Source organism: Eretmochelys imbricata, chromosome 4 (genome assembly GCF_965152235.1).
Source record: "Eretmochelys imbricata isolate rEreImb1 chromosome 4, rEreImb1.hap1, whole genome shotgun sequence".
NCBI lineage: Eukaryota > Metazoa > Chordata > Testudines > Cheloniidae > Eretmochelys > Eretmochelys imbricata.
This window is the reverse complement of record NC_135575.1, coordinates 12,995,210-13,022,790: the sequence shown is the minus strand read 5'-3', so window position 1 is coordinate 13,022,790 and position 27,581 is coordinate 12,995,210. Positions and strand designations below refer to the sequence as shown.

General features: G+C 42.2%; 1 protein-coding gene across 2 annotated transcripts; it reads left to right on the top strand.

The window, feature by feature from the left end:
• Positions 1 to 17: 17 nt before the first annotated feature.
• On the top strand, positions 18 to 27,581 carry PPP2CB (protein phosphatase 2 catalytic subunit beta). Of its 2 annotated transcripts, XM_077814855.1 has the most exons (8): positions 57 to 252; positions 2,350 to 2,430; positions 13,732 to 13,941; positions 14,175 to 14,348; positions 15,540 to 15,629; positions 18,910 to 19,071; positions 22,033 to 22,151; positions 26,892 to 27,581. In XM_077814855.1, exons 3-8 carry the CDS (start codon positions 13,825 to 13,827, stop codon positions 26,962 to 26,964), a joined length of 735 nt encoding a protein of 244 aa, XP_077670981.1. In that variant the 5' UTR covers positions 57 to 252; positions 2,350 to 2,430; positions 13,732 to 13,824; the 3' UTR covers positions 26,965 to 27,581. The 2 variants fall into 2 exon arrangements, with proteins under 2 accessions (XP_077670980.1, XP_077670981.1); XM_077814854.1 differs by lacking the exon at positions 2,350 to 2,430 and having other exon boundaries at positions 18 to 252.

Sequence of the window (27,581 nt, the reverse complement as noted above, 5' to 3'; positions counted from 1 at the left end):
GCGGGGCCACGGGGGCGCAGCGTCCGGCGGCCGCCATCGCCATTCCGCGGCGCGGGGGAGGGCCGGGAGCGGAGCGGGCCTCGCGCAGCCACCGTTGCCCCGTGGCCGTTGGCGGGACCGGACCGCGCGGCGCTGAGCCCCGCTCCCGCCATGGAGGAGAAGGGCTTCTCCAAGGAGCTGGACCAGTGGATCGAGCAGCTCAACGAGTGCAAGCAGCTGAGCGAGAGCCAGGTGCGGAGCCTCTGCGAGAAGGTGAGTCCGCCTGGGCCCGGCGCGGCGGCGGGTCCGGGGTGGGGCCGCCCCGGGTGCTCGCGCTGGGCTCCGCTCTTCCCGGGCCCGCCGGGCTCCTTGGGCCGAGTCCGGCGGGGAGCGGGCCCGGTCCCCGCCCCTGAGCCCCGTGCTCGATCCGCGGGGGCGGGGGGTCGCTGGAGGCCTGGCTGCGGTGGGGTTTGCCTGGGGGTGGTGTCAAACAGCCTCCATGGGTGCCCCAGCCGTACATTTCCGATGCTTTGTGCGGGGGCTTGGCTCGCCCCCTCTCTGAATCCCAGCGTCTCTGTGTTCGTGTCTCCGCGCGCAGGAGAGCCAAGCCGGGCTATGAGGAACCTTTCAGGGCAGGCAGGTGGCGACGGGAAAGCAGTGATGGGCCAGGTCATTTGCCAGTGACCGTCCTAAACAGATGTCCAGCCCCCTTCCTGCCCCTGAGTTATTACAGCCCGTCGTCTTCTTGCATGTCCACGAGCTAGAGAATGGGTTGTGGTTTGGTTGGTTGAGTTACCTCTTGCATCCCGGTAGCCCCATTTAAGATTTATCTGAGCTGTGGCCTGGATTAGTAGTCTGTATAACTCTAGCAACTATGTATTATTGTTAATGATTTAGCTTAATTAAATTTAACTGCTTCAAATACAGAACTAGATAAATTCATGTAGCAGGATCGGTCCATCAATGACTGTTAGCCAGGATGGGCAGGGATGGTGTCCTAGCCTGTTTGCCAGAAGCTGGGAATGGGCGACAGGGGATGGATCACTTGATGGTGACCTGTTCTGTTCATTCCTGCTGAAGCACCTGGCATTGGCCACTGTCAGAAGACAGGATACTGAGCTAGATGGACGGTTGGTCCGACCCAGTATGGTGATTCTTATGTTTTTATAGCCTGTGCACAAGATTTTAATTTTCTATACAGAAATTCTGTAGCTTGTTACTCCATTATTTTGATAAGTCAGACAAAAGATTGACCCATGCTAAACTTCTTAAAGGGACCCAGTTTTACTTAATTTGAACTTAAACACTTATAAATTTTCTGAAAATTCATTCTGTACACACAATGCTGTAAATTTGGAGAGGGTGCACTGTATTTTTCATACATAAAGGAATCCCTGCAAAGAAAAATATCTGATGTAAGGTTAAAGGAAGTGTGTGTTATAAGTACATAGTATCTTACTGGTAACTTACTTTTTAGAAGCACTTGGCACTATTTCTGTATCTCCAATTAAGGGTGTTGATCTATTTCTCTGTCTTCTCCACCTAATGTCTAAGACCATGGCAGCTAAATAATATTGAGCCTTGTCTTCACAGAACTTAAATTATGTTTCTTCATAGTTTAAAATTGACAGGATAAACTAAATAGACTGTATTAACAGGAGCATTGCTTGTAGTTGATTAAAGCACAGGTCCAGTGATCCCTTTCAGACCCTCAACAGGAATTGGAAACCAACCACCTATCTCAAAGGTGTGCTAATCATGGTTGAGGCCTGGAGGCCTCTATAATACAAATACTAATTAATAATAAAACTAACTGTAGATATTGTAAAACTGTTTTCAATGCTAGTCATGGAAAGTGTGCTAAACCCCTGAGTGAGGCATGTTGGTTTGTCACTGGTGCCTAGGAAGTTCTCCTGATTTTGGTAGAGGAGGGAAACACTGCCATAGCTTCTGCAGAATCTAAGCTGCTTCTTTGAGAATCATCTCTATGGATCCCACTCACAATACACGTGTGGGTTTGGAACCTTTTGAGTCAACAGTGTCTGTACCTTCATGTTTTTGTGTCTGAAGGCATAAAGGGCAGCATAGTCCCAAATGCTTGTTGGTTTCTTGTTACATAAGAACAGCCATACTGGGGCAGACCAAAGGTCCATCTAGCCCATTAACCTGTCTTCCGACAGTGGCTAATGCCGGATGCTTCAGCGGGAATGAAGAGAACAGGTAATCGTTAAGTGATCCATCCCCTGTCGCCCACTCCCAGCTTCTGACAAAGAGAGGCTAGGGACATCATCCCTGCCCATCCTGGCTAATAGTCATTGATGGACCTATCCTCCATGAACTTATCTAGTTCTTTTTTTAACCTTGTTATAGTCTTGGCCTTCACAACATCCTCTGGCAAGGAGTTCCACGGATTGACTGTTTGGTGTGTGAAGAAATACTTCCTTTTGTTTGGTAAACCCGCTGCCTATTAATTTTGTTTGGTGACCCCTCGTTCTTTGTTATGAGAAGGAGTAAATAACACTTCTTTATTTACTTTCTCCACACCAGTCCTGATTTATTGACCTTTATCATATCCCTCCTTAGTAGATTTTTTCCAAGCTGAAAACTCCCGGTTTTATTAATCTCTCCTCATATGGAAGCTGTTGCATACCCCTAATCATTTTTGTTGCCCTTTTCTGAACCTTTTCCAATTCTAATATATCTTTTTTGAAATGGGGCGACCACATCTGCATGCAGCGTTCAAGATGTGGGTGTACCATGGATTTATATAGAGGCAATATTATATTTAATATCTTATTATCTATCCCTTTCCTAATGATTCCCAACATTGTTAGCTTTTTTTGACTGCCGCTGCACATTGATTGGATGTTTTCAGAGAATTACCCACGACTCCAAGATTTTTTTCTTGAGTGGTAACCGCTACTTTAGACCCCATCATGTTATATGTATAGTTGAGATTATGTTTTCCAATGTGCATTACTTTGCATTTATCAACATTAAATTTCGGCTGCCATTTTGTCACCCAGTCTTGTGAGATCTCTTACCCAAGGCAGTAAGTGGAAACTTAGTGCTATATGTTCTGCTCTCTCTAGCTCCTTGACCTCACAAAGCAAATTTAAATTCTCCTCTAGTTCTTAACCCAGTTTCTTAGTAAGTTTCAGTAACAAGTACCAGCCTTTTTTCCTTTTTTGATCATTACCAGCCAGTCAGTGCTGAGGTACCTTTCATTCCTTGAGAGGAATCAAAAGCCTCAGGCTTCAAGCCCTGCTAGCATGTGATGATGTCATGTCCATGACAGCCAAACCTGATGTGTGTTCTGTCTGGGGAAAATCCACAACCCCGGTTGTTGTTCAGTGTATTGGTCCTCTTCAGACTGGAGAGCTCAGTTGACCTTGGCAGCAATCCCTGAGATGTATTGGAGCCTTGAGCTGGTGTCCACGTCATCGATACTAGCATGGGTATCAGCATTGATGTTGGCACCAATGATAGTATAAGGGGATATTCTGGTGACACCAAGGTTGGAGTCCCTTGTGTTGGACTTGGTGTGGGTTCTGATGGAAAGGTACTGAAACACCTCCTTAACACCAGTTGCCTCCCCAGTACGATACTACACCATTGTTCTAATGTCTGCCAGATACCCTAGCACGTAGGAGATCAGTACCCTTTTTGATCCAATATACTTCTCTTCCTTCTCCTACTTTCTCAGAGCCAAGTTTTCAGCCCTCCCCAGAACCCTGACCCCCTCAACCTTCTCTGGAACAGAAGGATTCTGTATTTTCTTTGTCATTATCGGGGATTGATCTAAGGGTCACATTGGGGGTCCTCCTCTAAAATAAATCTGAGTACCTCAGATGCACACGATGTCTCCTTTGTGCCCTCACTCCTCTCTCTTGGTTCCTGCACCTCCTTAGCTGTATCCTTATGGAATACATGGACTGTACTGGACAATGTGGATTCTCCCTGCTCAACCTCCCAGAGGCAACTCCCCTCATAGGTCTCTTTTCCAGTCAAGTCAAAACTAGCTAGAGGTGTTGAAATGCAGGAGGTGGAGGAAAATTTTGAGGATCCCCGAGATAAATGCACTGATAACCTGGAACTTGCAACTGGTCTACTTGCCCATCATCACCAGATGAAGCAGTTACAGTATAATCCCGTCTCTCTGTGTGGTTACTTTAGAGCATTCCAAGACTTGCTGAGGAGAATAGCTTACATGTTAAATATAGACTGCCATTGGCACAGAAGGCACAAACTTTTCAACAGAGGCAGGGTGGCAGTGCCCATCTGTGAAGAGGTCCTCAAACCAGCAAAATATCTGAGACTCACTCTAGCCTCTCTTTCCCCTGACATACAGCAGAGAAGAGGTACCACGTCCCACATAAGGGCTTTGAGTACTTCTGATCTTACCTACACAATGTGCTCTAGTTGGCCATGTAGTACAGGAGAAATTTATGTAAATGGGACCTCCAAAGGCTGTGTGTGTAAAAGGAGGAGGGTGGACAAACAAGCTGATGTTGTTAGGCAGAAAAGCTTATTCTGTAACTTGCCAAATGTGTGTCACGAAATACTAAGCTCTGTTGGTGGAATGATTTTCATATATGGGATAAGATAACACGTTTTGTCAAGAAGATCCAACGAGGATAGACTGGAGCTTAGAGACATCATGACAGATGGACTACTGGTGGTGAAGACATCCCTTCAGGTAGATCTAGATGCCTCTGATTGGTGGCTACAGCCATCACAGAGCATCCTGGTTACAATAGTTGGGTATATCAAAGCAGCTCCAAATGGCCATTAAGGATATTGTTTGCAGGATCTGACCTCTTCAGGCTGAAAATGGACAAGGCACTCCATACCTTCAGGGATTCCAGTGCTAGTTGGTGCTCCTTGGGTCTGTAAGATCCAGCTAATTAAACAAATAATACAGTGTTGCAAGATCATTGCAGACAGTTGACCTCTCCACCAGCATCAGAGATCTTGGAGCCTTCCAAAAAGAAGCCATGCTTTTCCTGCAGATGAATTTTTTTCTCTTCTACTAATTCAGTGCCTCACCAATCCTGTCAACATAATCTGACACTCTCCTTTTCCCCACTTTCCTTCTCACAAGCATGGGCTGGAATTGCATTAGACTGGTGGGTCCTACAGACTGTCATAGGCATTTTATTCAATTCCAGTCCTCACCTACCATCCATCTCTCTTCAGGGACCTTTCTCAGAATACATTAGTGAATCTTTCTTTTTTTCAGTTTTAATTTTGACTACACATGGGATCATTCAAACTATACATAGTTTCTCCTTTATGTGATTGAAACAAGAAAATACCACAATATAACTAGCAAGAAGGCTTGGGGCAGTTGTAGTGCCTAAAGCTACTTGTAACTTCTTGAAATGTAGTCAGTTTAAAAAATGGTATAACATTAAACAAAGATTTGATCTCATAGCTTTGCTCTCATTGCCTATCTTCAGTAATTTTGCAGTTAAGTCAAATACTATATTTGTGTCATCGCAGTTCCACTTTTATACACTGGCATCACTAACCTTTAAAGACCAGAATAGGTGACATCAACAAAATTGCCCCTGTGATTGACAATGACCTGTGTGGTCCCAGAGTATGACTTAATTTTTCAGTGGTAGAACTCTGACTCGATTGAAGAAAAGAATGAAGTCTGTTTTGAGAACCCTAGAACGGTTGTTGAAGCCTTACACTCTTCATGCCCATTTATCTCGGGGATTTCTGCAGTAGTTATCACTTGGGTCTGTAAAACTAGCTGTTTCTGCATACTCTGTCGACTCATGATATCATATCATGGCCTTCCATATGTTGTACACTCCATACTACTGGTCTCTATTGCATTCCAGCCTCTGCAACACTATGGCAGTTCTCTTGTCCATAAAATAGTAAATGGAAAATGGTGAGCCTGATACTGAAATGTCAGTTCCAGCTCCACAGAATCCAAAGTACATTTAATTGTACAAAGGCTTCTCAGCCACTCTTCCCGCCCCCACCCCCAATAATATTATACAACCAATGGCTAGAGCTGGGGCTGTCCCAGAGTTTTGTGTCTCTTGTAGCTCAATTTGGTGACAGAGGGACATGAAACCGCTTCATGTGAGGAGCTGCCTCCTTCTCATGTCCCATCTGAGACTGTAACTTCCACATCCAATTGCATGGAAAGGGAGCCGAATACAATGCCAAAGCAGCAAACTCTGAACTGTAGGACAAGTCTGCATATATAAAAGTGTTCTCAGGCCCAGTGTGACGAATGTATTCTGGGACTTTAAAATCCCAGAATGCTAGGTTTCTAGGAGGAACGTCTTGAAAACACCCACAGCCAAAAGCAGCTAAAGGTATGTAGAATTGTTCAGATGCTTCCGTGAAGAGTACGGTATAAATAAGTAGGTTAGAGCTGCCTGGACTTTCTTAGAAAATGTGCTGTAAGGATAAGCAAACATTACTTACACATTGTATTGCCTGGATAAAATGCAGGATCGTGGACGTGGTACAACAGTGACTACTGTTTTACAGTCAGATCAAGAGCTATATTAAATACCATGCTTACCTATAGATGCCTCACTTTGTCATTGATTCAGCTCTGTAGGACCAGCCGCAGGAAGCTCTTATTTACAAGAGCATTGTGATTCTGAATTAGCTTTAGGATCCTAGAGAAAAGGGGAATTTTTTTTATTGTTTAGTAGGACTAAGCTACTCTCCCATCTCCACCCCCAAAATTTATAAAAAGTAGCCCTCAAATTTGGAATAAAAATAGGACCTAGAATAAATGAGGAAAGCTTTTTCTGACACTTGACATGTACAGTTTTAGCCAAACAGAGGATGAATGGGAGATAAGCTTGTGGTTTAGATCAATGCAAAAGCTTACAAATGTGTGGGGAATGTTAAAATGGAAACCGAGGAAGGGTTGGATGAAGAATATTGAGCCTCTCCATTTGCTAAGGCTGTTGGTTGGATAGCATCCCTGGCAAATATTTGTTTAGCCTCAGCTAATGTAGGTCATGAAGAGATCCTTCCCCCCCTTTGGAAGACACCAAACATTTGTTGACCTGTTTTTCATGGAGCTTTCATATGTCTCCATAGTTAAGGATGAGTTTTGCGATTAAAGCAGGGATTCAACATTTTGTCTGAAAATACAGCATGCCATGCCCAGAATTGCAGCACTTTTTTGAGTAAAAATTTCCTGAGAATCTACAAGTAAATATGTTCATTGGGTTAGGAATTATAATTTCAATTAAATGGTTCCTCTAAGAAATTTAGCTCCCAGTATTAGCCTTTTTTTGTCCCTTTTTCAGTAATAGAATAGGATAGATGGTAGCTGCATATTGAGCAGAGGACTTGAATGAGCTGTTTAGAGTGTTGTGCAGGTCCCTTTCTTGAGTTCATATAGTTTAGAACCATGTAAGGGTCTGAGCAGTTTAAATTTTCCCTCCAACATGCATTGCTTTACATTTATCGACACTGAATTTCATTTGCTATTGTGTTGCCCATCAAGTAGCTTAATTACATCTCTGAAGTTCCTCATAGTCCTCTGCACTTGGCTAATGTTAGAAAAATTGGCAGAATACAAAGTTTTCTTGCTGTTCACCTCCCTTTCCTGATATTTAACACGTGGCTTAGAATGGAACATTGAGGCACTCCACTGTTAACCTTTTGCTAAGATAAAAATTGACTGTTCCTGCTCCTTCCTGTCTCTTAGCTGGTTTCTGGTCTATAACAATACTTTTCCTCTCATTCTATAACTGTAGTTTCTTGTTTCAGAGTAACAGCCGTGTTAGTCTGTATTCGCAAAAAGAAAAGGAGTACTTGTGGCACCTTAGAGACTAACCAATTTATTTGAGCATGAGCTTTCGTGAGCTACAGCTCACTTCATCGGATGCATACCGTGGAAACTGCAGCAGACTTTATATATACACAGAGAATATGAAACAATACCTCCTCCCACCCCACTGTCCTGCTGGTAATAGCTTATCTAAAGTGATCATCAGGTTAGGCCATTTCCAGCACAAATCCAGGTTTTCTCACCCTCCACCCCCCCACACAAATTCACTCTCCTGCTGGTGATAGCCCATCCAAAGTGACAACTCTTTACACAATGTGCATGATAATCAAGTTAGGCCATTTCCTGCACAAATCCAGGTTCTCTCACTCCCTCACCCCCCTCCAAAAACCCACCCCCATACACACACAAACTCACTCTCCTGCTGGTAATAGCTCATCCAAACTGACCACTCTCCAAGTTTAAATCCAAGTTAAACCAGAACATCTGGGGGGGGGGGGTAGGAAAAAACAAGAGGAAATAGGCTACCTTGCATAATGACTTAGCCACTCCCAGTCTCTATTTAAGCCTAAATTAATAGTATCCAATTTGCAAATGAATTCCAATTCAGCAGTTTCTCGCTGGAGTCTGGATTTGAAGTTTTTTTTGTTTTAAGATAGCGACCTTCATGTCTATGATTGCGTGACCAGAGAGATTGAAGTGTTCTCCGACTGGTTTATGAATGTTATAATTCTTGACATCTGATTTGTGTCGATTTATTCTTTTACGTAGAGACTGTCCAGTTTGACCAATGTACATGGCAGAGGGGCATTGCTGGCACATGATGGCATATATCACATTGGTGGATGTGCAGGTGAACGAGCCTCTGATAGTGTGGCTGATGTTATTAGGCCCTGTGATGGTGTCCCCTGAATAGATATGTGGGCACAATTGGCAACGGGCTTTGTTGCAAGGATAAGTTCCTGGGTTAGTGGTTCTGTTGTGTGGTATGTGGTTGTTGGTGAGTATTTGCTTCAGGTTGCGGGGCTGTCTGTAGGCAAGGACTGGCCTGTCTCCCAAGATTTGAGAGTGTGTTGGGTCATCCTTTAGGATAGGTTGTAGATCCTTAATAATGCGTTGGAGGGGTTTTAGTTGGGGGCTGAAGGTGACGGCTAGTGGCGTTTTGTTATTTTCTTTGTTAGGCCTGTCCTGTAGTAGGTAACTTCTGGGAACTCTTCTGGCTCTATCAATCTGTTTCTTTACTTCTGCAGGTGGGTATTGTAGTTGTAAGAAAGCTTGACAGAGATCTTGTAGGTGTTTGTCTCTGTCTGAGGGGTTGGAGCAAATGCGGTTGTATCGCAGAGCTTGGCTGTAGACGATGGATCGTGTGGTGTGGTCAGGGTGAAAGCTGGAGGCATGCAGGTAGGAATAGCGGTCAGTAGGTTTCCGGTATAGGGTGGTGTTTATGTGACCATTGTTTATTAGCACTGTAGTGTCCAGGAAGTGTATCTCTTGTGTGGACTGGACCAGGCTGAGGTTGGTGGTGGGATGGAAATTGTTGAAATCATGGTGGAATTCCTCAAGGGCTTCTTTTCCATGGGTCCAGATGATGAAGATGTCATCAATATAGCGCAAGTAGAGTAGGGGCTTTAGGGGACAAGAGCTGAGGAAGCGTTGTTCTAAATCAGCCATAAAAATGTTGGCATACTGTGGAGCCATGCGGGTACCCATAGCAGTGCCGCTGATCTGAAGGTATACATTGTCCCCAAATGTGAAATAGTTATGGGTAAGGACAAAGTCACAAAGTTCAGCCACCAGGTTAGCCGTGACATTATCGGGGATAGTGTTAGTTTCTTGTGATAGTGATAGTTAGATAGTTTCTTGAACCTTCCAAACTATCAACTAGTTCTTTTACCCACTTTTGTTGCCACATTCAAAGAATTCTAACAATAACTAGGTCTCACATATATTGTTTTTCATCAGTAGATCTCAAAGCACTTAACTACATTAAGAATTGTGATCCTCACAATGTTCCTGTGAGGTAAAGTAGTATTATGCCCATTATACAAATGGGGAACTGAGGCATAGAGAGGCTAAGTGACTTGCCCAGTGTCACACAGGAATTCTCTGTCAGAGTATGGAATTGAACCTCCTAAGTCCTAGGCGAGTGCCCTAACTGCTGGACTATGCTGTCAGTGAGGTTTTGTTTTTTTTTCGCAGAACCTTGCTGGTTAAACCTCATCACATCATGATTGTCCAGGCATTTTGTTCTACTTTTTTAAGTACATTTCAACCAATTTATCAGAGACAGATCCATGACTTACTGGTTTGTAGTTCCCTGGAATAGTTTCCTTAGTTCTATGAACACAAATAGAATTGATGTATTTTTTTTATTTAGGTAGACAAACTAAAGCAGTCTGCATGCCATTAGAGAAGTCGGGTCTTCTGAGCCCAAATCCAATGTTCTCTACACTGAGTGACACATGACATTTACACATATGTCACTGCCCCCATCCTATAAACTGTGGGTTAATTGGATGAGGGTGCTAGCTGTGCTTTTAAAATTTTTGGGGAGCGGACCTGCTGACAGGGTGGGTGAGAGAAATATTGTTGTCTACCATCTCTTAGCTCTCTCCATCCACAGCTGCCCCTTACGTTTCTGGCATCCTAAGAACATTTGTGTTTAGTTCAGTTAAACTGTTAAATTACTGTTTTCCCTTCTCACTTGCACTCCTCAGGAAAATGTCTGCTAAAATAACTTAAAATTAAATCAAACAAGAGCTAGACCCATGCAGTTGCTAAAGCAGCTGCAGCACCTACAGCCCTAGTAATGCCTGGGAGTTGCTGAAGTAACTGGAGTCCTTCCTATCTCCACCCTCCCCCCACACCCAGTGCATGGCCCCAGTGTTCTGTCTACCTCCAACACCACATGGGTGAGTCTTGCATCTGCTGGAGGAGGGGAGGAAGGGAATGCCACCTCCTCGACCTAGCCCACCTTTCCCTTAATTGCTGCCACCCAAGAATGTGAGGAACCTTCGTCTGTGCTTGCTGTGGGTCAGCTCCCCAGCTCCGCTAGCCAGGGGCAACACAAGCACTCCCCTCTAGGCCTGTGCAGGCTTTGCTATCCCTCTGCAAGTTAGCGATAGGTATGCTCTGACCCCAAGTCTGCCAAGCATCTCCCTCAAATGTGCAGCCTTTGGTCGACTGAACACTTTCAGCAGTCATAGATACGCTGTTTCCAAAACAACAGTACACATCAGCTTACCAGTTTTATTTCAGATCATGGCTCCATTTAACACAGTACTGTATTTAAATATCTTTTTAGTGAAAATAAGCAAAAGTTTCTTGAACAAAGATAGGAGGTTCAAAAGGGAGCAAGTAAAAGCATTGGAAATAAATGATTACATATAAAATCATAACACCACATTTTAGAACCTAGATTTGTTTAACAAGGTTATTTTTTGTTTTATGGAGTAACGCTCATCCAAAAGTCCTTCCAGCATTTTTCAGCCAGGTCTGTCTGTGATCTTCTTTTCATGAGCCAATTGCCTGCCAGCTGGTCCCCCAGATAAAGGATATTGTGTATCTCCTTGCAACCCGAGCTATCTCAAAGCAGTCTTTTTGATCTTTTTTCCTAAACCAGACACCCTGCAGCTGTGTTTTTTTCCATAGATATTTTGCAGTCTTAATTAGCTGGTGGTGACTTACATTGTGTCTCATAATGACAAGACCGAGATAAGCCTTTACCCTCTGCCTGAACAGAACCTATCTGAGACATCACCTCCTAGTGACCTGCCTCTAACTTCATGGCCTTAAGAACATAAAGTTCAGTATAGATATATAACCTCTTAAATATTATCTGTTCATACATTTTGCAATGATTATGATGATCAGTGGGCTGTTGGCTCTCAGTAGTGTTCCATGCCACCCTTTGGTGAACTGTTGTGCATAATCTTGACCCAGGGGATCCCTGTAAAACTCTGTGCTCTCTGCCAGTTGGCCGAAAGAGGTTCCTGGGTCACGCCTTGTCCTGCTGCCAGCTAATGTAGTTAGTCCTATAGCTCAAAATGGTAGCAGTCTTGGTTGCAGAGCTGAAGTTTCATGAGTCAGACCCTGCTGATGCATGATGAAGGTGGAGGGCTGTTAGGCTTTAATGTAACAAGTTGTTGATACGTTTTTTTCCTTTTGAAAGAAACCTAAAAGATTACATATTACCATATAACTATTTCATACAAAAAGCTACCTTTTGAAAAGTTACTTGGGTTGCAAAATCAAGCACTGAAAAATTAGGACATGCCACTTTGACAGTTGCCTGCACAACTGTAATTTGGTCCCTTTGTGTATATTCATTGTGGTAGTATAGGATTAAAGACTATTGTATTATAGTCTTCGGTCATCTTGTTCCCCTGAGAAGACTCTTACTTCATTCAGTGGACAGGTTGGACACACAGTGGGAACAGAGTTAAGATTGTATGGGCAACCATAAATCTAGTGTTCTGTAACTTTGGAATGCATGACTGAAGCCTCAACTTTTTTTGTACATAATACCTTATATATGTTTCTGAATGTTAGTGCATGCTGGTATAATTCCGTTGACAGGAGTCATCTTCCATCAAGATGCATAGATAAAGGATATTTTTTTTAAGAACCATTAGTCCTTTCAAAATCAATTGGACTAAAGTAGGGAGATAGCTGCTGTGCTCAGCACTTCTGAAATGTACTGGAATATTATTTTCTGTTCTGGTATCTGCTTTTCAAAAAGAATATCGAAAAATTAGAGAGGATTCAGAGCCACAAGAACAATTTGAGATTTGGAAAGCCTGTCTTACAGTGAGACTTAAAGAACTCGCTCTTTTTTTAGGTTTCAGAGTGGTAGCCGCGTTAGTCTGTATCAGCAAAAAGAACGAGGAGTACTTGTGGCACCTTAGAGACTAACACATTTATTTGGGCATAAGCTTTTGTGGGCTCAAGCCCACTTCATCAGATGCATGCAGTGGAAAATACAGTAGGAAGGAAGATAGATACACACAGAGAACATGAAAAAATGGGTGTTGCCATACCAACTCTAACAAGACTAATCAATTAAGGTGGGCTATTTTTTTCTTCTGCTGATAATAGCCCACCTTAATTGATTAGTCTCGTTAGTTGGTATGGCAAAGCCCATTTTTTCGTGTGTGTGTCTTTTTATATATATATAATATAATATAAAATCTCCTACTACATTTTCCACTGCATGCATCTGATGAAGTGGGCTTGAGCCCACGAAAACTTATGCCCAAATAAATTTGTTAGTCTCTAAGGTGCCACAAGTACTCCTCATTCTTTTCACTCTTTTTAGCTTTTCCAAGAGACTGTTAAGAGGTGACTTGATCATGATCTACAACTCGCTGTTGTGTGGGAAAGCTGTGCGATAGCAGAGGGCTGATTAGTCTAGCAGAAGAAGGTATAACAAAATCCTGTGGCTTTAAATTGAACGTAGAAGAATTCAAATTGGAAGTGAGGTAACAGTAAGCAGTTAACCACTAGAAAACAACATATTTGGGCATATGGTGGATTCTGAATCACTTGAAATGTTAAAATCACGGTTGGCTGTTTTTCTGGCCTGAGTTATCTAGGAAGTCAGGCTAGATGATGATTGTCCTTTCTGGTCTGAAAATCTGTGAACCTGTTAGTATTCTGTCAACACTTTTTGCATTGTGTGCATATTTCCTTTGGTAGAAAACTAATGTGCTCAAAACATTGACAGTGCAATAAAATCCCAATGATCTGATGTCCAGCATATACAAGGTTGGCCAGCTCTCCCCACAGCAATTTGCAGCATGCATTACAGCTCTGCTTATATCACTACCTGGCTTTTCCCTGTATCTCAAAACCAATCAGGAAATTGGGATTGTAACATGTAGGCGCTGAAACAACTTACTGAATCTGTTTACAAAATATGGTTTACCTTACCTCTTGTCCTAAATGTTATCTCTATCTTTTATTAGGCTAAAGAAATACTTACAAAAGAATCAAATGTGCAGGAGGTGCGTTGCCCTGTTACAGTGTGTGGGGATGTCCATGGTCAATTCCATGATCTTATGGAACTCTTCAGAATTGGTGGGAAATCGCCAGACACAAACTACCTGTTCATGGGAGACTATGTGGATAGAGGCTATTACTCGGTGGAAACAGTGACTCTTCTTGTAGGACTAAAGGTACACTTTTATTTTAAAAAAGTATAAAACCCCTCACACTGCAAGAATTCTGAAACAAATTGGGGGCTGGAGGGATGAGCTGAAATGTAATTTGCAGACTAGAAGATTTCACTTTGTAAAAATGTTTGACAAGAAGCTTAATATTTTTTACATGTTCAAAATGGCATGCAGTTAACACTAATCAGAAATCTATTGTTTGATGTTATAAATGATTGTTCTCTTTCCATTGCTAGGTGCGTTATCCAGAACGCATTACAATACTGAGAGGAAATCATGAGAGCAGACAAATTACACAAGTATATGGCTTTTATGATGAGTGTCTACGAAAGTATGGAAATGCCAATGTTTGGAAGTATTTCACAGATCTGTTTGATTATCTTCCACTTACAGCTCTAGTAGATGGCCAGGTAAGCTTTTGTGTATTCTACAGTGGATAATAGATCTTACACATAGATTTTAAAGTCAGATGGGCATACTTCAGTTATCTAGTCTGACCTCCTAAGAATACATGGCCTCAAACTCCTTGTTGGAGCTCTGCTTGTGTCATACTTGGAGTATAACACACGTTCGTAACATTAGTGAGAATCAGCTCAGTCTTATATTCGCTGAGGCCTGTCTTTATTATACTTCTAACTCTTGTACCTATAAAACTTTTTTTTAAGCAGTTTGTTTTCCATTGTGCTTACAAGTTAGAGTATTGCTTTGTTCCTGGGCTTGATTTGCTACATGCCATTTATAATAATTCCTTGTGAAAGATGTCATAAGTATAGTTCTGGTTGTGGTGAATAGCAGATATCCTGGAAGCTGTTGTGCATGATGACTTGAAAAATTAATCGTGGCACTGAGTCTGAGACTTTGATCCAGAACCTGGTGATTTCTGGCTGCAACCCACCTAGATTTGGATTGGAGTCATGACCAGAATGAACCTAGGTTGGTTCAAGTGTGGAGTTCTGGGGACTTCTGCTGACTTGGGTGGAACACTGGTGAGAGTGCTTCTTTTTCCAAGCTGCCTGTACAGCACTCTGCTTCACTGAAGCACCACTTCAAGAGGTGTGGAAACTGTGCCACTTTGAAGTTCCACGTGTACTGTACCAGAACTGAGTGGTATGTGGGAGTAGGAGGAAAAGATGATTGAGAAGCTGCAACCAGGTTAGTTAGTGTGCGGTAGAGCCTCGGGAGGAAGGGCTGCTCTTTCCATCCCATCTTGGGTCCTGCTGTCCTAACTAGTGCAGGATTTTACTTTTCATCCCTAACACACCATCTCAATAGGCAGGAGTCCCCTCTTGATTCATGTGCAGGTTGTATCCTATGTGCTAAGTTCTGTGGGAGTCAAAGTATTTCTGAAATGAAAGTGAAGAAATATTACCTTACAGGTATAAGGATACTCTTTCTTTGGTGCTCTTCACCACTTACAGAATTCTGTGTGTTTCTCTTTTGGTTTAATTACTTTTTCTGAGAATGAGAGCTGTGATCTGTGCCACGAGGTTTAGAATGATATGAATCTGAACAGTGATAAGTATAAGCTAGTTAATTTTACTTTTCAAAATGAGGTCTTTTCTTAGTCAAAATCAATATATTATTTTTTTGTTCCTGTCCAGATATTCTGTCTCCATGGGGGTCTTTCTCCATCTATAGATACACTGGATCATATCAGAGCTCTGGATCGTCTACAGGAAGTTCCACATGAGGTAACCCGAAAGGAAATGTGCTATGATTTTACAAATATGTTCGGGTATTTTTAGATGCACATTTAGCCTCCATTTTGAAATCTGATTTACTAAAGTGACGTACATAGTGATACAGAAGACTGTAACAGACAAATATTTTAGTTTTAAATAAACATATACGGGTTTGGTTTATTTTATTTATGACAGCAGAATTGGCAAAGGAAGAGGTAGTAGTATTTCCCACACTCTTATCTTCTCTGACTTTGAGTACCACCTCTTCAGCCCCAAAATTGATGAAATATTTGGATAGGAAAGTGTGTGTACTAGTTTACACATCTCATGTTAAACAAGTTCACGCTTACCTTGTGAATAAATGCCACTTCTGCTCAAGTTGCCCTGGTAAATAGGTTACCTGTAGCGGAGTGCAATTTACAAGAATTTGGTCAACTTTACTTTGCCGCAAGGACATAATTCTGTGGGAAGCAGGAAAGACCAACCAAATAGGAGAGGAGAGAGTGCATGCAAAATAGATTGAGGGATAGAAACAAATCAAAATGATACTTCTTGAGAGTGGAGCGTGAAGAATAGCAAAGTCTCTTCTAGCATCCATCTAAGGGAAAAAGTGAAGCATACATCTCTCCCAGGAGGAATGGGACGCTCCAAATGGAATATCCACTACTTAGTCAAAGGACTCATATTCTGAAATTTCATGGCTGTTTGGCTTTTCTGTGGAACTTGGGTCTTGACATAAAATTGTGGTCCAGTATTTGAGTTTTCACAGAAAAACAAATGTATGTATTGTAGCTCTTATGGTAGTAAAGATATGCTTAAAAATATAATCCATGTAAAACAATGCATCAAAGTCTGTCTGAGTCTATACCTGGAAAGATAAACTGGAAACTGCTCCATACGCTTTAGACTTCTTGACTTGGAAAGCAAGGGCAAGTGGTTTAAATGCAAAATTTAACTATTGATCATTTTAACAGAAATATCTAGCTAACATGCTGATGCTACAATTCCCAGCATTCCAAAACCTCTCATTTCCCTAGCAACTTCTGCAGTGTGATTTGGCACCGTCAGTACAAAAATCTGCAACATATTGAAAACTGTAAATACGGGAAAGCATAAAATTGAATATCAGATTAAATAGCAGGGGTCACTGATTTTTCATATTTAATTCAGTAAAAACCACTGTTCATAATTTTATATGGAGTGTCTGGAGAATTTAGGTCCATTTTGCTGCAGAGTACCTGGAGCCTGGCTCAGGCAGATTAGAGAAAATTGAAGAGCTAGGCCAGCTCCAAGGTGAAAGCCACTCTGTTTTTCTCCTGCATCCTCTAAGGTATGTTTACACTGGAATCAAAGACCCACACTATGTTCGCAGCTGGCTTGGGTTAGCTCTCTTTGGCTTGGGCTTTTGGGCTGTAAAATTGCAGTGTAAACATTCAGGCTTGGGCACCAACTAAGGCTCTAGGACTCTCCCACCCTGTGGGGTCCCAGATCCTGAACATCTACAGCAATTTTACAGCTCAGCTGACCCAGGCCACCCACAACCATGCCACAGGTCTTTTATTCCAGTGTAGACGTACCCTAAGTAACCAGGTGGAGAATGCATTGGATTCTGCACCAGAGCGCTGCCCTTTTTCTACTTATCAACTTGGTTTTCGCAATCTTTTCATCCTGCTCATAGGTGCCAAAAGGAGGTAATCTATTGGTGGTTCAAGGGATATTATTTGTGCTCTGCCCTTGTCTGAATTGTAGCTGAGACTTGCAGGATGTTGGGTGACATCAGATGTTGGCTTTTGGTGGTTTCTGCTTAATTATTTTGCCAGCAGTGCAAGGCTGGAGGTGGGACAGTGATTGATGTCTTCAGTTTGTAGTGCTGAATTCAGGGGGATTGGGTAGGCTACTCTGTTTTTCAAGGAGCCTGGCAGATTTCTTCCTTTTCCTTCTTTAACTTTTAGTAGTGGGCATAGTTCCCTGCTGGCTTTCACTAGCCAGGAGGGCATGGATCTGCCTCACAGCTTGTGGCTCTAATTCTTTTTCACAACTTCTTGAGCTTCAGCAAGTGTGATGGGGCCAAACTCTGTCAGGGTAGCTGTGTAGTCAGGAATGAAATTTCCTAGCAAGTGCTGTACGTACACACTTGCTCTTTTGTCAGCAAAATACACTGACTAATGCATGGACTAGTTAACTGACTGAAATAGTAGGCACAACTAATATAAACTAGTTAAATGACAGAATAACTTCAGTTTGGGAATGGATTTCTGGTTGCTCCTCTGAAATATGGGAACCTCTACAGTAGGACAGGAGATTAGTTTGAGGGAACTAGAATCTCTCATCATTTGATGCTTTAGACACAACAAATCCTGCATTTTGGCAGGAGGTTAGACTAGATGACCCTTTCGGTTCCTTCTAACCCTATGATTCTATGGGTTTTTTTATGCCTACATCAATATAATTTTCATAGCTTTGTTTTGTCACCTGTGATGTGGTCAAGTATTCCCTATTTTCAAAAAGACTATTAAACCAGTGTTTATGAGCAAGCCTGCAGTGTGTGTCAGTGGTCACACATGTTGAAGGGGAGAAGGAGGGAATTGGGGAGGAATCATTTCAGTTTCAAGCTCTCAAAGAGTGTTTATAAACAGTATTGCCAACTCTTGTGATTTTTATCATGAGACTCATGATATTTGATGTTTCACTTAAAGCTCCATGTCCTAACAAGATTACGTGAGAATCTCAGCTTTCACTTTAGAAAAAAGTTTCTAGTCCTGGTTACGGAGAAAAGCTTGAAAACTTGATGTGAGTGCTTCCCCACCTCAAAGACTCAAACCAGACGAAAACTACAAAGAGCTCCAAATTTAACGTTGTTTAAACTCATGATATTTAAGCCAATGTCATGATTTTTGGAGACTGATTCGTGATCTGTGAACATCTGGGAGTGTCAGTACTATATAAGTAGTGAGTACCTTTTTAAAGATTATGAAATAATATACCATGAAAGTGTTCAGAGTAACAGCCGTGTTAGTCTGTATTCGCAAAAAGAAAAGGAGTACTTGTGGCACCTTAGAGACTAACCAATTTATTTTAGCATGAGCTTTCGTGAGCTACAGCTCACTTCATCAGATACATACCGTGGAAACACATGAAAGTGTGTGTTTTTAAAAAAATATATAGAATATTCAGCATATACTCAGAGGATGAAGGATTGGAAATGTGGTGGTGGTTGTAAATAAAATGCCTTTCAAAGTAAACTTTTTAATATTTTGCTTCTAACTAAAATTTCTGCTTTCCTTGTTAGGGCCCAATGTGTGATCTTTTATGGTCAGATCCAGACGATCGTGGAGGCTGGGGTATTTCTCCACGTGGTGCTGGCTACACATTTGGACAGGATATCTCTGAAACATTTAACCATGCCAATGGTCTTACACTGGTCTCCCGTGCTCACCAACTTGTGATGGAGGTATGGTGAGCGTATTCTGTTATGGTAGCCTACCCTAGATGAAGTGATACAAATACTGAAGACCTAATTTCTTATAAATGCAAGGTTGTCCATTGTTTACAGGCTTACATATAGTGGTATTTACATTCTAAATCCTGAGAGGCTTTTCATCCTGTGCTATAGGCCTGAAAAGTAATACTGTACGCTTGTCATTTTAGCTGAATTAGTAAGAGAATACTTTTTTTTAGTGAGTTAGTCAAAGGGAATAAAGGTGGCTGATGCTAAGGACTGGTTACAAAAGTATAGTCTGCTTGCATGCTGACAATCTTTTCCTCTACTAATGTGTTAAATAGGCTATCCTGTAATATGTAGCAGTCAGTTGCAACAGGGATTAAACCATCCAGCTGGTATAGATAGAACATAGCATTACTGGAAAAATGCCAGGTGGGTCAATGGAGCATTTTTATTTTTAATTCGGTTAAAGTAGATCCTTTATAGCTTGTGCTGTACATAAAAACATGTAGAGTATGTAAGCTGATGAGCTTGAACTTCGATATTCAGATTTAAAAAAAGTTAAACATTTCTATTTAAAAACATCTAGGTACATCTAGGGTAGTGTTCTCTGGAATTTGCAAACAAAGGTACTAATAAACATGCAAGTCATGAATAATTTAAACTACCAGTAATCATAGTAATTTTTAACCTGTGCTGTGATCTTAATATGTAAAGGCTTAAGTTTTTCATGTCTATATAGTGTTTACTGCTCATTTTGAAATAGCTGCTAAGAAGAAACAATTACAGTAAAAGCTGTTATCTGGCACTTTACCAATCAGAAAGCTAAATAAGCCGACATTTCTGATCTTTATTGAAAGTCCAGTTTATAGTCCAGCTAGCATGGGGCCGGCGGGCTCCCTACCTGGCTCCACATGGCTCCCCACAAGCAGCGACCTGTCCCTGCTGCTCCTAGGTGGAGGGGTGGCTAGGCAGATCTGCGTGGTGCCCCCGCCCCACCCCGAGTGCTGGCTCCACAGCTCCCATTGGCCAGGAACCACAGCCAGTGCGAGTTGCAGGGGCGGCGCTTGCGGGCAGAGGCAGCACACAGAGCTGCCTAGCCATGCCTCCGCCTAGGAGCAGCAGGGACATGTCGCCGCTTGTGGGGAGCCGCCTGAGGTGAGCACCACCTGGATCCGGCACCCTGCACCCCATCCTGCGCCCCAGCCCTGAGCCCCCTCCCTTTTAGTTAACTGGAATTTTTTACTTACCGGCACCCCCCATTCACCCAACATGCCAGATAACAAAGCTTTTACTGTATTTGAAGTCTGAGATCATTGCAAAATGGAAACACTTAAAAAGAATAAAGAAAGCTGCCCTATTAAATGCTCATAACTCATTTACGCTTTTAAGAGGAGCTTTCAGGCTTATACCAAATGACTGGAGGATAGCTAATGTGATGCCTGTGTTTAAAAAGGGCTCCAGAGGTGATCCTGGCAATTAGAGGCGGGTAAGCCTGACTTCAGTACCAGGCAGATTGGTTGAAACTATAGTAAAGAACAAATTTGTCGGACATATGGATGAACATAATTTGTTGAGAAGTGTCAATGTGGTTTTGTAAAGGGAAATCGTGCCTCACCTATCTACTAGAATTTTTTGATGGGGTCAATAAGCTGTGGACAAGGGGGATCCAATGGATATAATGTTCTTAAATTTTCAGAAAGCCTTTGACAAGGTCCCTCACCAAAAGCTCTTAAGCAAAGTAAGCTGTCATGCGATAAGAGGGAAGGTCCTCTCAGTAACTGGTTAAAAGATAGGAAACAAAGGGTAGGAATAAATGGTCAGTTCTCAGAATGGAGAGAGATAAACAGTGGTGTCCCCCAGGGGTCTATACTGGGCCCAGTCCTATTCAACATATTCCTAAATGATCTGGAAAAAGGGGTAAACAGGTGGCAAAATTTGCAGATGACACAAAACTACTGAAGATAGTTAAGACCCAGGCAGACTGTGAAGAGCTACAAAAGGATCTCTCAAAACTGGGTGACTGGGCAACAAAATGGCAGATGAAATTCAATGTTGATAAATGCAAAGTAATGCGCATTGGAAAACATAATCCCAACTATTCATATAAAATGATGGGGTCTAAATTAGCTGTTACCACTCAAGAAGGATATCTCAGAGTCATTGAAAACATCCACACAATGTGCACTGGCCATCAAAGGAAACAATGTTGGGAATCATTAAGAAAGGGATAGATAAAACAGAAAATATTATATTGCCTCTATATAAATCCATGGTACGCCCATATAGTGAATACTGCATGCAGATGTAGTTGCCCCATCTCAAAAAAGATATTTCGAAATTGGAAAAGGGTTCAGAAAAGGGCAACAAAAATGATTACTGGTGTGGAACGGCTTCTGTATGAGGAGAGATTAATAAGACTGGGACTTTTCAGCTTGGAAAAGATCCAACTAAAGGGGTTAAGATTGAAGTCTATAAAATCATGACTGGTGTGGAGAAAGTAAATAAGGAAGTGTTATTTACTCCTTCTCATAACACAAGAACTGTGGGTCACCAAATGAAATTAATAGGCAGCAGGTTTAAGACAAACAAAAGGATGTATTTCTTCACACAATGCACAGTCAACCTGTGGAACTCTTTGCCAGAGGATGTTGTGAAGGCCAAGTCTATAACAGAGTTCAAAAAAGAACTCGATAAATTCCTGGACGATAGGTCCATCAATGGCTATTAGCCAGGATGGGCAAAGATGGTGTCCCTAGCCTCTGTTTGCCAGAAGCTGGGAATGGGCAACAGGGGATGGATCACTTGATGATTTACTTGTTCTGTTCATTCCCTCTGGGGCACCTGGCATTGGCCACTGTCAGAAGACCTGTCACTGGGCTAGATGGACCTTTGATCTGACCCAGTGTGGCTGCTCTTATGATCTGTACTTAGGTTTTTAACTGAGAATTCAATTCTTTTACATTACAGGGTTACAACTGGTGTCACGATCGAAATGTGGTTACCATTTTCAGTGCACCCAATTACTGTTATCGTTGCGGGAACCAGGCTGCTATTATGGAACTAGATGACACTTTAAAATATTCCTTGTGAGTAACTTACCTTGTTTCAAGTGTCTGTCTGTGTTTTCTTCTAAAAGGGTAGAGATGCAGATCTTAGAACTAATGGTGCTACTCTCACTCTGAGTAAAGAGTGTGATGCAGAAATGGAAATAGAAGTTTTGAAAGATTCTCACGTGATGCTAAGTTGATGAAGGGGTTTACAAGGGTAGTTTTAGTTGGCATTGACCTTTGAGAAACATGGCAGTGAGATATGGGAGTCTCCCTAAGGATTGCCGCAGCCTTTCCTTAGTGACAGGGGATGCCTTCAGGAAGGAGAAGCAATCGTCCTATCATACAGAGTTTGAGGACATGGCCTTCATATCCTTATCTGTAGATACTTAGATTTACATTATTACAAAAGCAAAATATATGCAAGATGAATAGAAAAATATCAATAATAATAATAATAATAATAATAAAAGAAGAAAAATCACACTTTTACAGACCCTAGGGCTTCATTTTGAAATCTTAACATCTGATCTTCAAGTGGCCTCAGCATGTTCTCACTTGTAGAATTCCTGCACCTCTGCCATAAGCTTCTGGAACCTTTTGGAAAGCTGTGTCCATTGGGACTACTTGTCCCTCCCATCCCTGGAGGTTCCAGTGATATAAAAACAGGGGTGGGGGGGAAGACCCTAGCCACCATTCAGTTCCTTCTAACTGCCAAAGTTGCAGCAAGCTGAGATTGTGCAATGTCCTTGGTGCTGCCCTTGTCTGTTCTCCCCCACCCATGTACTTGCGGGGCTAATTTTGTTTATAGTTTGTGAGGTTGATTGAAAGAGAGAAGGCAGGTGAACGAGAGTAGCAAACGGGAGTTTGTGAGTGTAGCTGCAGATCTTGTGCTTGGAGCTAGTGTGAAAGAAAAGAATTGGTTAACCAAGGAACCAGAGAGTGGAAACTAGAGGCTTGGGAGTTTGTAACCACAAAGAAGACCCAGTGGCATTCTACACAGCTAAGACTGACAAGAATGGGAATGCTGTGACTTTCAGAGAAGACCAGGAAGAATTCCACACAGCTTCCTTCGAGTGGTTGCACATGTGCATTCCGCTCTTGGTGGGCACATACCCTATGCAGAGTCACCAGAAATTTTCCCCTTAGTGGTATCTGTTGGGGTGGCTCGAGCACCTTCTGCTACCACACACCACTGGCCTCGGTATAAAGGGCCCACCTGATCACGAGCCCCCAAAGTTCCTTCTTACCAGCTGTGACAGTTGCTTTAACTGCTTTCCTTGCTTTTGCAAGTATTCAGTGGACTGTGTTCTCTAATTTTACTGTAAATAGTTTAGTGTCAATAAGGTTATTAGAGTTTAGTTAAGTTTTATCACATATGAGGGTTTCATTCTATTCCTGGTGCTGAGGGATGCCTTGGTCACCAGGCTTCAAGTCCTGCGTTTCCTGCGATAAGACTATGCTCATGAGCAATCCGCACTTGGGGAAGCTCGTACTGGAGAGCATTGCCAAAGCTGCAGGGACTTTAAGATCTTGAATCCAAGCTAAAGTTTCTACTGATGGAGGCGTCCTTGAGACCTCCATCTGAGCCAGGTGCCTCGGCATCAGTAAGTAGTGTGCTTCTTACCATGCCTGAGTCCCAGCACCATTCACTGTCCCCAGTGCTTAAGAAGAGGCATAAGAAGCGGAGTGCTGAAAAGGGGCAATCCTCTGCACCCAAGTCTGCTAGGCATGGGGTTACGAGTAGTGTGCGTGTGGCCTAAATCTAAGCACTCCTCTGCTTGTGGACTCCAGTGTCTAGGCAGGTTTCATCCAGTCTGGAGCCAGAAAGAAATCCTTCCATAGCACAGCACTCTACCAACAACTATCTCAAAAAGATAAAGTTCCACATCGTTACCCTGGCATCCCTCATTCCCTCTCTGGACCATGGAGACTGGTATGCTGCTCTTGATTTAAGAGGTGCCTACTTTCATGTGTCAATGTACTAAGGGCACAGAAAGTTCCTCAGGTTCATAGTGAAGCACTTGCATTACAAGTTCATGATGCTTCCATTCGCCCTCTCTGCAGCTCCTCGAGTGTTCACAAAATGTCTGGCCATGGTAGCAGCATTCCTGAAGAGACTAGGAATGCAGGTCTACCCTTACCTGGATGACTGGCTAGTCAAGAGCCAATCCAAAGCCCAGGTTATATCCAGCACTGAACTCATTCAGTCAGTGTTCAAGGCCTATTGATCAATGCAGACATGTTTACTCTTTGCCTGGTACAGAGGATAGTTTATAAGGGTCCACCTTCTTTATGGTCTGTTTAGTTTGGATGTCCTCCATCTCAGTAGAAGGGGAACCAGTCTTCTAGGGAACAGGCTGGCTACACTAGCTGTGGAGCGGGGGGTATTAAACTAACAAAAGGGGAGGGTGAAAAGGGGGAATAAATGAGCATAGCTGTGGATCAAAATTATGATGTGGAGAACAAAGTCAAGCAAGGTACAAGGGATGTGAAGAGATTCCGTTGTCTATACATCAGTGTTATGAGCCTTTGGAATTGCTCATTTGAGCAGAAGTTTAACCTAGTTGGTATTACTGAAACCTAGTGGGAAAGACTTGTATGATTTGGAATTTTAAAGCCTTGTGGTGTATGTAAAAATCCTCTATGAAGGTTATTTTTTCTGAGGGATTTTGATTTTGGGAAAAGACTTCAAAACTTGTAAAATAGGACTAATGAGTGACCTAAAATTGGTGGGATGTTTTGTTTTTAAATGAAGCAGTCGTTATCCAAAGCTTGGAAAACTCTGGAAAATAAGACCATATTAGAGTTTGTGGATGTATAAACAGTGACCATAGTAACTAATCTTCAAGATAATTACCTGTATGGATCCAAAACCTGGGCACACAGACCTCCCTCTTGCAATGCTCTGGGGCAAAAGGGTATAAAAGAGGGAGTGCCTTCAAGCGTACCCTCAGTTCCTACTACTAATTCAGGAATCCTTAATGAGGCTCCAAAGAAGTGGGGGAGGAGTGCAAATCCATATAAACATTTGTCTCAGTCACTATGGTAAGTAGGTGATCCTTCTCCTTGAAGAATTACAGGGTTGATTCCTGCTCCAGGATATTAACTAGCAGTAGTAACCCTTCGGCAAGTGAGTCTGAGGAGTGTTAGTGAAAAGTGGGCACTGATTTCCTTAATGGCTTCAGCTGTGGCATCACTTCAAGACAACAAATATACAAATAAATTAAGAAAGACAAGAGTCTTAACCAGGCCAAAAAAGTAGGTGAAGAAGGTAGCTCAGAAGGTTGGGACCAGTGGACAATGCCTAAAATGGTGTGGGCACTGAGAAATTTAACTGGCTGCTAGACTACATGCGGAAATAACCCCAAAGGACAGGAAAAAAGGGTGTGGGGAAACTAATGAGCATTAGGGGCCTAGAGACTCTTGAAAATCCTCCAAGACACCTATTTGCAACTTCATGTGCCGGAAGATGTCTCCTGATTAACAACCACCTTGCGCTCCTGCTGGGGTCAGAGTCTGAACTCATGAGACTACAACAGGAACTGTGCACTGGTGCCTGGAATAGGAGCTCATCTGATAGTGCATCGTGTCCCCACGAGGATCTGGTTTTGTGACTACTTTGCTCCGAGAATTTAGTAACACACTTCACTCTAAGGTTGAAGTTCAGGCTGTCTTTTTGGCTGGATAGAGTGAGAGTTAGCCCCTCAATCGCGGACAAACATGAGTTCCTCAGGCCTTGGACAGTACTCACTTTTATGCCCTGTCATCCTATGAACGCTGAACCTCAGTTCTTTTGAGATCCCTCGGCTGCGGTCTACCAGAGTCGAATGCTCTCCCTGTCCATCACCACGCACTTTGGTCATATAAACCTTCCAGTATAGTGATGTCTGATGTCACCTCTTGTTTATTTGCACACACCAAAACCTTTTCTTATAAGCCTCAGGTGTCAATTCAGACTTAAGTGGTAGAGACTTTTTGAACTATTCATAGTCCCCAGTATCAACTCATCCATCTGGCTATAAGCCTCTATCGCTTTGGGACCAAGTAAGGGGGTGTGACAATGGAGCTGGTCCACAGGATCAAACTGGGTCAAATTTCAAGCCTTCTCAAAGGTAGTGAGGTAGGCACCTATATTCACCACCACCACCCCTTCTTTTTCAGACTTCTCTTCTGAGGGGGAGAGGGGAGCAGGAGAGCCATGATGGATAAAAGTATTTAAAAAGTTACACTGAACTTGATATATCGTTTAATGTTAAGCTTCATATTTGTGCAGTTGTTACACAACACATGAATTCCTAATTACGACTTAGTGGTGCAACTCCTTATTTTGATGCTTAGCTGCAGAGCAGTGAAATATTACTCTGATGTGTATTTAGCTAATCCCTAGTATTTTTGAACCTTACTACATCCAGGAGGTAAAGTGGGTGCATTCTTTTGCTGACATTAGGTTGTGTAATGAGAAATTGGTTGTTTATGATAAGAAAATAGAGAATTCTGCTCAGAGGGCCTTTAGTGAGACTAGAGATTGGCTACAGTTTGTCGAAGCCTATGATCTTTCTTTCATGTAATCACCTATACTAGTTGATAAGTGTTTGCCTCCCATAAAAAGATGTAATTTAGGGGAGCTATTTCTAGACTTGCATATATGGTGCATTGGGTGGAGAGGGTGAGGTAAGTTATAGCCTAGCAGTGAGGAAAATGTTCTGTATTTGCATTTAAAAATTCACTAAACGGTAATTGTAGCGGCAAAAAATTAATTTGTTCCTTTTACTACAGCCTTCAATTTGACCCTGCACCTCGTCGTGGAGAGCCTCACGTTACCCGTCGTACTCCAGACTACTTTCTATAAACATCTCCTCACACCACCCTTTGTAGGAGGAAGTACACTTGGCATTTTAAAAAAGCAACAATAATTTACACATTTCTCTAACAAATTGGGATCTGTCTTGGCCTAAAACCCCCATCATGGACCAAAATGTGCCATACTGAGGATGAGCATTTAGCACAATTTGAGACTGAATTCAGTACAACACTATATATCTTATAACAATCAGTCCAACAGTCAGTTTGCCTGCTGTATTTGTAGTAATTGTTTTCTTCTGGACTGTTCAAAGAGAAAAGGTAATTCTAACACTTTCAACTCCTTTTATGCTTATTTGTAAATTTAGTTGTAGTGTTTAACTGGCATTAATTAGAGTTTGGAGTTTATTTTTAAGGAAAATACACAATTAACTTCTCTCTCAACCCACCACCCTTTGTTTTATTGACATGTATGATTAACTTAACTGGAGAATGGAAATGGTTCCTGTTGGGAGTACGTTGTCATAACATTTAAAGAGCTTTCCCTTTTTTAGTTAACATACTGTTCTGTGTTGATCCTATCTTTTTTTCTGTATATTTGTCATGGAAGTGCTTGCATCTTATCTGGTGTATTTGAACAAATAAACTTGCAATTGTAAACCAAAA

Bases quoted from the DNA above. Each gene is read 5' to 3' on its own strand.
- PPP2CB (XM_077814854.1), top strand. From the start codon at position 151: ATGGAGGAGAAGGGCTTCTCCAAGGAGCTGGACCAGTGGATCGAGCAG. The intron at 14,349-15,539 runs GTAAGCTTTTGT...GTTCCTGTCCAG, and splicing joins CAGCTCTAGTAGATGGCCAG to ATATTCTGTCTCCATGGGGG. The intron at 15,630-18,909 runs GTAACCCGAAAG...TTTCCTTGTTAG, and splicing joins TACAGGAAGTTCCACATGAG to GGCCCAATGTGTGATCTTTT.